We start from the raw sequence: 12,647 nt of genomic DNA, 5'->3' as shown, positions 1-12,647 counted from the left end.
TAGTTGGGGCTTACTCTGTTGCCCATGCTGGAGTGCAGTGTCATGATTATAGCTCACAGCAGCCTTGATTTTCTGGGCTTAGGCAATCTTTCTACCACTGCCTCCCAAGTAGCTGACACTACAGGCATGTCCCACCATGCCCTGCTAATTTTTTTTATTTTTTGTAGAGACAAAGTCTCACTGTGTTGCCCAGGCTATTATTGAACTGCTGGGCCCAAGCGATCCTCCTACCTCATCCTCCCAAAGTGCTAGACTCACAGGCATGAGCCACTGTGTCCTGCCTTGTAAACTACTTGTTACAAGCTCCTTTCCTTGGAAAGAAAATAGTATTTCCCTTTTCAGAAACATAAAGAATCATTAGAAGTTTTAAGAAATCTATATTTAATAAAATATAATTCAACACAGTAAAAAAATTAGAGGCAACCAAAGTGTTCAGTATTAGAAGATAGTTATTAAAGTTATATTTTCAAAGAATGTTTCATGAAATAATTTAAAAATCTCATAAGATTTGGTGAAAAAATAAGATTAAATTTTTATTGACAATGTGCTTCCAATTGTTAAATATATGTAGATATAAAAAGGTGGTGAAATAAGTTAGCACCAATGATTGCTGAATGATACTGTCTGTTTTGAACATAACTCAGTGGTATAGCTTGCATGGACAGCACATAGCAGGGGCTCAAATAGTGATGCTTGATTAGTAAATGAATTCACAAGTTAGTAGAGGAGTCTATTCCCTCACTCATTTCTTACCACAAGAAATGAAAAACCACAAGAGGAGAGAAAGATCCTGAGAAAAATTGCAGCACTTAGCAGGGATGTATATAAAGGGATGTCATGTTAATGCAAACTTCTTATAAGATGTTGAATTTCATAATAGTGACACAGCCTGACTAGGTTCTCATGCTTGCTGCCCCAAGAAACCAAGAGTGATGCAGCTACTGCAGTAGGGAAAGGGTGTAATAGTACAGAGCAGCTGAGTGAGGACAATGGCAGAGTTCCCAGATCTGGTTCCCTGAGAGTCTTAGGCTTGGCTTTTATGGAATAATGTGATAGGCAGAAACCAGAGAACAGGTACTGCTAGTTTGTTGGGGACCATGTCATGGGATCGTTGAGACTGTCTTTGTGGAGCTGGTTTCTAGGAAGGGGTCACAGGAATGGTGACCAGCTTCTTGGTATGTGTCCCAGGTCCTGGTGATGTCACAGGTCCATCAGGGTGCAAAGTCTAGTGGAGGGAGGTTCTCTGGAGATTAGAGCTGCTCATGCCCTTCAGCCAATCAAACTTATGGATGTTATCAAGGAGATGTATGACCTCAGGCTCCCTGTTTAGGGGAAAACATGTGTATCAGCCTCATGGGCAATTTCCCCACTTCCCAGGGGTCAGGGTATGAAGATATTCAGTTGCCCTCTACTGAAGTGAAAACAAACTTGGAAATGACACTTTGTTCATGTCCAAGCAGAGCTGCAGCTTTGCAGGGCTCGGGCCTCTTCTAAGCTGCTACCCGGTGGCCTGCTGTTAAGTAGGTGGTTTCAACAGGGGCAAACAGGGGCACGCCTTTGTATAACGTGCTCCTGGCACCTGGCTGACTGAGCGACCTAAGCTTTGCCTTCCAGGACCTACCTTATGACGCCCTGCGGTACATGACGGGTGAGTGCAACTACGGCGGCCGGGTGACCGATGACTGGGACCGGCGCACACTGCGCAGCATCCTGAACAAGTTCTTCAACCCAGACCTGGTTCAAAATTCAGACTACAAATTCGACTCGAGTGGCATCTACTTTGTACCTCCTTCTGGTGATGTAAGTGGGCCATTCAAAGACCTGAAAGCAGTAAGAAATGTACTTCCTCTGGTAGTCCGGATATATTTTTAAAACAGTGACTTTCTCTTGTTTTCTGTCACCCCTTCTCTGTCTTTCTTCAGTCATCTAGGGTCAGAGCAGACCCAGGCATAGACAGAGCTGGTGGTGTCCTGCATGACCTAATGTAAGGAGTTTCAGAAATGTTTCTCACCCAGAAATAGCTTCCTCAGCAACCCGAAATTGTATCATCATAAATTCAGTCCTTTGGGTCAAAAGATATTGTTTCCAATTAAACAAAAATACATGGGAAATGGCTTGTAAAATAGTAACAGTAATAGTTTAAATTTATATTACAGTTATTTATAAGTCAGTAGAACAATTAATAGGGTCTATTACCATTACTTGCAAATCAGTAGAGTAGTTATCTCACTAGAACATCAAATTAACCTTGGGATTATTACTGCGCCCCTTTGCCAGTGAGAAGCAGGTTCATGAGGGTGGAACACCTGCCCAAGGCCACATGGGCAGACAGAGGCAGAGGCACAGAGCCACCTGCCACACAAAGCCAAGGCTTCCTCTGCTCCCCTCCAGTCCTGTTCATGCCTTCTGATGACCACACATAGATTTCTGGGAACTGCTGGGACCATCTATTGGTTCTCATGTTATTCCCAGAAGTCAAAGGGCATATACTGAAAATTAAACACGTGGCCACGTGCAAGAGATACACACTGCAACCCCAGCCCTACCTAGCCCTATCATCCACCAGGATCCATGCTCTCTGAAGGCAGATGTGGATACGGATAAAGGGAAAAATCAGTCCCTGGGTGTAGGTCCCTGACAAGGTGGAGCGAGTTAGCATGGAGGTTGGGTAGAAGATCTCTGATGATGAGCTTTCAAGTGAGGAAAAGCAAGAAGAGGTAAGGGGTGTGGGACCAAACCCAAGTGGTGCAACCCTCAGTGCCTGCCCCCAGGCCGTCGGTGCACACAGAGTTTGCAGTGAGTACATGAGCACCAGGGAAGGTATGGAATCTTGGTAGAAGTACACATAAATAAAATGCAAAATGTGCATATGCACACGTATAAAGACATGTAGTGTTCATGAAGGCCACCTTGAGATGATACAGCTCAGATAGTTTTTACTTTTCTTAGTTGGGAGGATTTTTCACAGCAAAAGTAAACAGAATAATCAGAGTAAATTTGAAAAAAAATTATAACAAATTAAGAATAGTCATTAACAAAATGTGACACAGATCTCTCTGGAAAAAATTTCTAAATGAAGTTACCAAGATTCCCCTCCCCCACTAAAAAACCCATTCCCATTGAATGGTCTGTTTTCCCCAAATATGGCCACATTTTTTTTTAAACGTGGGTACAGGCTGAAAGAAAATGAAAACATTTGGTGTCCAGCCTCAGGCCTGTCCATAACTCACATATTGAAACTGGCCTCTTGTCTGCGAGACGTTCGACAGCACGACTGATTGCTAATCTCCTAACTTTTTTGTCTTTTGTTTTAGACTCAAGGGGTACACATGCGTATTCGCTAAATGGACGCAGGGCACAGTGCTGGGGATTGGGTCTCAGGTGGCCCATCCCCCAGCCTCCTGACTTCTTGTGCTTTGTCCTCACAGCACAAAAGCTACATGGAGTACACAAAGACCCTGCCATTGACCCCCGCCCCAGAGATCTTTGGGATGAATGCCAACGCGGACATCACCAAGGACCAGGCAGAGACGCAGCTGCTGTTTGACAACATCCTCCTCACACAGGTGTGTGGCTGTGGGTGCCGCTGCCCGGGCCGGGAGGGTGTCCCTGCTGTGTGGGTCAGTAGAGAGGCTTCCTACACAGCTGTGTCCCAGGGCAGAGCGTGTACAGGAAGGGACAACACACCAGAGACCTACCTGTGGAGTTAAACACAAGGTGCAGAACATAAGGACGTTGGTCACCAACCTTCTGTGTGCAACCAAGACCTGTTCTTTGAGTGTCATTCTGCTTGTCAGGATTCCATTCTGCCTTTTTTGCAAAAACCGTGCCCAAATGCTTTACATATTATGTCCTTTTAAATTTCTTGTAAGAAATGTAAGAAGAATTTTCAAGATGCTTGCGAAGCAGTTTTCAGACAGAATACATCTACAGCTTGACTTGTTTTATTTCCCGAGCCCTTATTCAGCAGCAACTTTTCCAAATGATTCATCTGTATAAAATACTCCAGAACTTTTTACCTAGTTTACAAGGAAGCAATTCCTTTCCCATTTATATTTGATCAGATTTCATCACACTTAAAGTATACAACTGCCATAGTAAGTACAAACTTAATGAAAGGGTTTAGGAGAAAAACGGTCAATTCCCAGTGGACTTGAGCTTCTCCAATGATTTGCATGTGGGAGGGTAATTTCTAGGTCATTTGAATTCAGCACACCGTGGCCCAGGTGAGCACATTAAATGAGAAACATGCCGGGCTCGGTGGCTCAGACTGTAATCCCGCGCCTTTGGGAGGCTGAGGTGAGTGGACTGCCTGAGCCCGCGGGTTCGAGACCCGCCTGGGCAGCGAGACCTTATCTCTACAATAAATCAAAAAATCAGCCGGGCATCGTAGCGCACGCCTGTAATTCCGGCTACTCGGAAGGCTGAGGTGGAAGGATTGCCAGAGCCCAGCAGGTGAGGCTGCGGTGGCCAGGAGCAGCCACTGCACTCCAGTCTGGGCGACAGAGTGAGACTCCAACTAAAAAAACAAAAAAAACAAAAACAAAAAATAAATAAAAAAATAAATGGGAAACATGTGAGTCTTGCTTGTTTATGAAGAGGTCTTCTCTGTATTGTTCTCCCTTTAGAAGAGGTGCTTAGTTGTTTATTTGCTTTTTGTTTTGTATTTGTTTAGTTTTTTGGAAGTAAATTAGTTCAAAGGGCAAATGTTCCCATAGTGATTGAATGAAATTTTAATAAATTATGAATAATCAAATGAAATTTCCTCCTAACTGAATTATAACTGATCTTTTTATTTGTATGGGATGTCAGGGTAAAAATGATAATAGTTAACACATATGTAGTGCCTACTATGTGCAGTGCTGTTCTCAGTGCTATGTGTATTACAATGTAATGCTTGTGCCAGTCCTATGAGGGAGAGACTATTATTATTCCCATTTTATAGCTTGAAAACTAGGCACAAGAAGATCAAGTCATTTGCCCAAAGTCAGCTAGGATAGTTTTAAGTCAGGACTGAAGTCTGGCTGCCACCTGCTTGACTCCAGAACATGTGTTCTGAACCACTAGGCTACATTCTTTCTCTAGACTATAAAACTGGGCCAAGAGCCAGAAGGCAGATGGTCAGAGATGCTGAAAAAGCTGAAAATTAGAGGATAATGCAGCGTGCTGTCAGTGACTGGAGAGTCATTGGTCTACTCGACAATGACATTTTCTAATAGGGCAAAAAGGACAAAGACGATGCTTATGTTCATTTCACACATTGATAGCACTGAAATCAGTTATTACCCGAGCATGGAAGTATCAGTACAAACATGAATGAGTAGATTTTTAGGAGCACTGGATGTGTGTCAGACACGACAGTCTGACAACAGGACATTTATGGTGTCTTTTGGCTTTACTTAAACTCGATGGGACATGCCACATTACAGATTACATTAAAACAGTATTCCAATAGAAAATGGCTCAGAACCAAACTAATACGTTTAAATACACAAGGGGCATCTTTTCAGTATGTAATTAAACAACTTCCAATATCCTCAGACTCAGATTGGCAAGCACAGTTATAGTCATGGATACGCCATGGCTCAGGGATTCAAGATGGAGTTGATCACAATTCAGAGGTGGAGAAGCCAGAACTGCAGAACTTGCACGCAAGCGGTGACAGGACTTTTACAGTGTGTTTAACTAACTTATCTTAGAAAAAATAAGAGCATGCCAATGGAAGTTGGGAACATTACTTCTGCAGAGCGCCTTTGCCTGTGCTGAACTAGCATGCATCATTCTGAATAGAAAGAAAATGCTGTAAAACCAGGTGTGGTCTCGGGTCTCTGGGAAAGTTCAGTTCTGTGATGTCTCCCTGAAAATTAATTCCACTTATCATTATTTATTTAATAAAAGGAAAATAACCCTTAGAAGCATCCCAATGGTGTTTGTGAAAACGAAGGAAAGGTGATAAAAAGAAAAAAGTTAAGGAATTACAAATAAATAACAACTGATGGCCTTTAATTCTCTATCCAAATATCCAATGGATTACTTTCAAAAACCAGTTCTGAGGTCTAGATATGTGAGAACTAGGTAAGGGGAATGTTAATATTACTAATTCAGTTTTCTTACAGTTTTTGAAGGACTACAGACCTGGGATTTGTGTGTTGTTGTTGTTGTTTGCAGAAAATAGGAATATTTTCAGTGAGTTTATAGTTCTTTGTATGCACATCAAAATGCAAATAGAAATCAACACATGAGTCTTTAGATGCAATGGAAATAATTCACTAGTTTTGGCCAGATATTTGTCAGCTACCTTTTTTATTCCCTAAGATTTGTTTTATATATTTAACTGTTCAACTCAATACCTTGTAATCATACTAAAGGATTATTGTATGAGCATGTCTTTTTTTACTAGCACATAATTAAAACTCAGCAACACTTAATTATTTTGTTGTGTAACTTCATGGGATAGGTAGCGTTAAAAGTCACAGTAGGAATTTAGATTAAAATAGTTCATTTTTATGGAGTATATTTATATAGAAATACTATTTTATATTTAATACTTATGGTATAGAAACCAGGAAACATAAAATCTAAAAGAAGACTAAACACAATTTCCTTATACTGGAAATATATGAGATATATTTGTCTGTATCCTAATAGTGCTTATTCTAAATGCACACACACACACACACACTCATATGCACATACACACATTTGTTCTGAGGACTGAAGAGCTTTTCCAGAAAATATGGATTCATTTACCCAGTGTCACTCTAAATATAAACACCGAAACGGGACTGGCCCGCTCCCTCCTTGCTCCTGCATGACTCACTGAAGTCTGTCTGTTCTTCACTCTTTCACTGCTTAGAAGGGATAATAAGCTTGTTCTCTTTCTCCCCCTGCTTCAAGGAGAAAACTGTCTCTCTTTTGGCAACCAGCAGGCACCAGGATATTGGAGACCTCCCTCCTGGTGTCTGTCTCAGGGCAGGGCCGCATTCCTTCCCGCGGTGGCTCGCCTGACGTCACGTGCTCGCTCTGCCTCCGTAGACGCTTTCCTCCCCCGCCGGCAGCAACTGCCCCTCCCTGCTCAGGCAACGCAATGTGCGGCTGGCTCGCCTTCTCTAGACCCCCTCTTCCCGCCGGACACACCCCAGGCCCTTCCTCCTCATCCGCTCCCAGGCCAGGATCCATCACTTTAGCAAATCCTGCAGGAAAGCTTGTGGTGGAGTAGCAGAGCAGTGCACTTTCATACAGCAGGCTTACCTCCGCTCTTTCCTGTCGGCTGTTGTTAGCCCTTTTTGAGGCTCTCTGAGTTACAGTTCGAATTCTTCAGTCTCGTTCAGCAGGTGCAGGTGCTAAATCATCGGATGAAGTAGTGAATGAGGTTGCTGGGGACATCTTGGGCAAACTTCCAAACAACTTTGATGTGGAGGCTGCGATGAGGAGATACCCAACCACGTACACACAGAGCATGAACACCGTCCTCGTCCAAGAGATGGGGCGGTTCAATAAGCTGCTGCAGATCATAAGGGAGTCGTGCATTAACATTCAAAAAGCAATCAAGGTGAGGCGAGATGCACCCAGACAGTCGCTGAAGCACGCACGGCATTCATTCATTTAACAAGCATTTATCGGGCTCAGGCACTGTGTAAGCGCTGCTCTTGGTTCTGGGGATAGGAAAGACATAGTCCCTGCCCCTCAGGAGATTATAGAATTCTGAGGGTGACAGTTAACAAATGGGTAAATCAGAGCAGAAGGTGCTATTAGCATCAGGACACCAGGTCCAGTGCAGGCCAACAAGGCACGAAGCTGTCAGGAGCCCACATTCCAGTGAGGAAGACAGGCCGTTAAAATATAAACAGAGGGATCTTGGTAAGTGATAGATTCCATGGGAAAGAGTAAAATAGGATGAAGGGGGGTGGAGAATGAGGGGAGAACCCCCCTGAGGCCCTCCCCCCCACCGAAAGGGACGCAGGGGAACGAGAGGGCACACAAGCCAGGTGTGGCTGAGGAGTCCATTGAGGGGACTCTCGACAGTGCTGGAGGCAGAGGGCAGGGGCTGTTGGAAGAAGTGTCCACGAGGCGGCTAGAGTCCATGTGGGTGTGAGGAGAGAGGAGTCAGGATAACTCCTACACACTTGGCCTCAGCAAGTGAAGGTCTCAGAGGACCAGGTTCGAGGGAGGAAATCCAGAATTGTGCTTTGGACGTATTAATGTTGAAGTGCCCAGGAGAAGTCGAGCTGTTATTGCTAGATATGTGCTATAGAGGTCAAGGGAAGGTCAAGGCTGGGGACAAACTTCAGAGTCCACAACACAGTGATCATAAATAAAATTTATAAGTTAGCTCAAATATTTGGGTAGTCTGATGATTATAGTTGCTTGAAGTATCAGTTTCTTTCACCAAACCACCCAACCCATGTGAACAACTTACGATTTTCTTTTTTGTGATGTTCTTTCATCATTCTCTTCATATCTTCCCAATTTGGGGAAGCCAATGTTTTGAATTTGAAAAATCTAACTTGAGGTAATATTTGTGACCAATGTCATAATCGAAATCCATATGTTAAACTCATGTCTTTTCTTAATATCTCAGCAAAATGACACAACTAATCTAACCTGGAAAATTCTATGTCACATTCTCAATTATAATACTAAAACCAGGTGTATTTTTTTTAATTATGATCATTAAAAATGACAATATTCAACATACAAATATTAACCATTTGCAAAATATATAGGACAAAATCTATTTCTTGCAGTTATATATGGCAAATTATGACAATAAATTTAGCAAAGGAACATAGTGATTTCTTAAAATCAAAGCTCTACTAAGAAATGTGAAAGACAATGTAGATGAAGTCTTGAATTACCAAAAATGCAATATTGTAAAAGTGTCAAAAACGTGTAATTATAACAGGATTCAATTTTACTTTACCCAGGATTCTATATATACTTAAGTATTTAATACATTGTTGGTAAGAAGGTCAGTCATAAGGAATTTTCATCTGTGTTATTGGAAATATACATTTTTTTTTTTGAGTCGGAGTCTCAGTCCGTCAAGCAGCCTGGAGTGCAGTGGCACACTCACGGACACCCCAGCGTTGACCTGCTGGGCTCCTGCGATCCTCCCGCCTTAGCCTTCCAAGTAGTCAGAACTACAGGCACATGCTACCAGGCCCGACTAATTTTTTATTTATTGTAGAGCTGAGGGCTCGCCAAGTTGCCCAGGCTGGTCTTGAACCAGCAGACTCAGGCAATCCATTCTCTCAGCCTCCCAAAGTGCTTGGATTACAGGCTGAGCCACTGAGCTCGGCTAGAAATGTAAATTAATGCAGATTCTTTGCAATATAATTTGACAATATCAGTGAAAAAGTGAAATCTCCATTATCCTAAATATATAGTGTGCATGTACATATATGCAAAATTATAAGCATTATTTTAATAGCAAATGATTAAAATTAATCTAAACATTTATTATTCAGTAGTCATGATGATATACACAACAGAATGCCCTTCAATAAAAAGAATAAGATCAATTTATAGTTGCTGTTGTGAAAAGATGCCAAATATTGATAAATGGGGAAAAAAGGTGTATAATTTTGTGTATTTTATGACCCACTCTGTGAGTTTTAAAAATTATGCGTATGTTCAGTAATGTTATACCTTCCTGGATTTACTTTCTAATTTGTTCTCTCTCTCTCTCTCTCTCTCTCTCTCTCTCTCTCTCTCTCTATATATATATATATATATATTTAAATTTTTTTCCTGAATTATTTGACCATAGTATTTGCTTATAATATACCCTTTTACTCCTTAATACTTCAAGGTGTACATCATAAAAACAAGAATGTTAGTTTACAATTTCACAGTTATCACATTCAAGAATAAAAACCTAAATATAATGGTTTAATCAGCAGTCAATATTCCAGTTTGCCAATTGTTCCAATTACATCTTTTGTAGCAATATCTTTTCTTGAACAAGTTCTAGGCCAAAATCAAATGCTGCATTCAGTCACCATGTCTCTTTACTTTGTCTGTTTGATGCCAGCCAGTTTTTCAGGCTTTCTTTATCTTTTATAACATTGACAATTTTTAAGAATACTGACTTGTAATTTTATAAAATATTCTGTGTTACCTTTGGGGTTTTTTTTGTTTGTTTGTTTTTGTTTTTTTGAATTGGAGTCTCACTCTGTCGCCCAGGTTGGAGTAGAGTGGCACACTCATGGCCCCCAAGCGTCAACCCACTGGGCTCCAGCGATCCTTCTGCCTCAGCCTTCTAAGTAGCCGGAACTACAGACGCATGCTCCCACTCCCTGCTAATTTTCTAGTTATTGTAGAGACAAAGTCTTGCCAAGTTGCCTGGATTGGTCTTGAACTCATGGGCTCAGGCAATCCAACCTTTTTGGTTTTATTTAAAGCAGGATTTAGCCGGGCTTGGTGGCTCAGCCTGTAATCCTGCGCTTTGGGAGGCTGAGGTGAGTGGACGGCCTGAGCTCGCGGGTTCGAGACCTGCCTGGGCAACTTGGTGAGACCTCATCTCTCCAATAAAATAAAAAAATCAGCTGGGCATGGTAGCGCATGCCTATAATTCTGGCTACTTGGAAGGCTGAGGCAGAAGGATTGCCGGAGCCCAGCAGGTGGAGGCTGCGGTGGCCGGGAGCGGCCACTGCACTCCAGTCTGGGCAACAGAGTGAGACTCCAACTCAAAAAAAAAAAAAAAAAACAGGATTTATTGAGAGGACAGAAAAGCTCCTAGAGCAGAAGGGAATCGAGGGGGTTGCTCCTGTGTTACTTTTAAAATGAAAAATCTACTTTGCAGTTTTAGCAAAGTAAGACAATAAACAAAATTGCCTATTATACTCTATGGGATACAGCTAAAATTATACCCAGGAAAATTTTTAGTATTAACTTTAATTAAAGTTTGATTTTTTAAAATTTAATTAAATCTTAATTTGTTTAATTAAAATAGAAAATAAATGAATCATGTAGTTTAAGAGAAAAGAAAAAGGATATCCTGTAAGTTTATGACTTGGAGAAATAAATTTAAAAAACTAAAACCAAAAATAAAAATGAGAAGGAGGAAAAGGAAGAGGAAAGTTGTGGGGGGGGGGGGAGAGAAACAGTAAAGGAATAGAAGTGTTGAACAGCTCCATTTACAAGTGGACCTAGCTGATACCAAAAAGAGTATCATTTTTTTTTCAAATTCATATGTAACGTTGCAAATATTGACCATATGAAAAACCATAAAACAAGTCTCAATAAATTAAAAGATTTGAGCTCATCAGGTATATTCTCTGATGACAGTGGAATTAAGCCAGAAATGAATAACAAAAAGACGATTCAAAATTACCATGTACAAGAGGAAACCCCAAAAAACCTGGAATTCATTTGTAAAAAATTGTGTATCCTTATATGTTTAAACTTCAGTCACCTTCAAAGTACTCTCCATTTGATGCAAAACACCTATTGAGACATTTTTTTCCACCACTCAGAACAGTTTTTGAACTCGCCAAATGTGCTGCCTCTTAGTGCTTCTGCCATTTTTTATTTTACTTTTTCCACCTCGGCAGAACGCTTCCCTTTGAGGACTCTTTTCACTGGGGGAAACAAAAAAAAAGTTGCTCCGGTGAGACTGGGTGAATAAGGAGGATGGGGCATGGGCATCATGTTTTTAGTCAAAAACTGCTTAAAACTCAGTACATTGTGAGCAGCTGCACTTGTAAATCACACATTATGAAAGAGCAAATGCAGGGCAAGATTCTCAAAAAACACATTCCCTGAAGTTGAACACAGCCTGTCACAACAACACTAGCTGGCTCACTGATGCCAATGGGTTTCTAGATGTACACTTACCTGGCAGGGAGGCCTCTTCTACAAAGGGCCCAGCCTCCAAAACAGTTCCAGTTCTTTGGGGGGTCCACCTCTTATTTGGAAATTCAGTGAAATACTTCTTAATAACCCATGGTTTAAAGAAAAAGCTTAAATGAAAATTAAATAATACTTTACATTAAATCATAACGAACAAACAACATATCAAAACTGAGTGAATGCAGCTTCAAATATATATGTTAGAAAAGCAAAAAGCCTAATAAAATAAAAAACAGAAATTAATGAGATAGAAAACAAACATGTAATGGTGATACTCAACAAAGCCAAATAGTCATTATTTTAAGAGACTTAATGGAAGTGAACAAGGAAAAAAGAGAAGTAACCAAAAATTAACATAACAATAGATACTATAGTCTAAGAGATAAGGTGATATTATGAAAATTTCATGCCAATAAATTTAAAAATATGAATGAAATGGACAAATGCTTAGGAAAACATACATTAGGCCGGGCTCGGTGGCTCAGCCTGTAATCCCGCGCTTTGGGAAGCCGAGGTGAGTGAATTGCCTGAGCCCACAGGTTCAAGACCCGCCTGGGCAACTTGGCAAGACCTCATCTCTACAATAAAAATAAAAAAATTAGCTGAGAGTGGTAGCACGCGCCTGTAGTTCCAGCTACTTGGAAGGCTGAGGCGGAAGGATCGCCGGAGCCCAGCAGGTCGAGGCTGCGGTGGCCGGGAGCGGCCACTGCACTCCAGTCTGGGTGACAGAGTGAGACTCCAACTCAAAAAAAAAAAAAAAAAATTATAAAATTGACCACAGAATAAATAAA

General features: G+C 41.3%; 1 protein-coding gene across 1 annotated transcript in view; it reads left to right on the top strand.

Annotated features, from left to right (window-relative positions):
• The window catches only part of DNAH7 (dynein axonemal heavy chain 7), a 280,274-nt gene that overhangs the window by 253,575 nt on the left and 14,052 nt on the right, over positions 1 to 12,647 (top strand). The window contains exons 56-58 of the mRNA XM_008063530.1: positions 1,615 to 1,800; positions 3,429 to 3,566; positions 7,322 to 7,552. Of these exons, the coding sequence (XP_008061721.1) occupies positions 1,615 to 1,800; positions 3,429 to 3,566; positions 7,322 to 7,552 (555 nt within the window). The remainder of the gene's footprint in view (positions 1 to 1,614; positions 1,801 to 3,428; positions 3,567 to 7,321; positions 7,553 to 12,647) is intronic.

This window comes from Carlito syrichta, unplaced genomic scaffold (genome assembly GCF_000164805.1).
Source record: "Carlito syrichta isolate Samal-C Ts95f unplaced genomic scaffold, Tarsius_syrichta-2.0.1 Scaffold306906, whole genome shotgun sequence".
Taxonomy (NCBI): Eukaryota; Metazoa; Chordata; class Mammalia; order Primates; family Tarsiidae; genus Carlito; species Carlito syrichta.
This window is presented reverse-complemented; position numbering and strand designations above follow the sequence as displayed.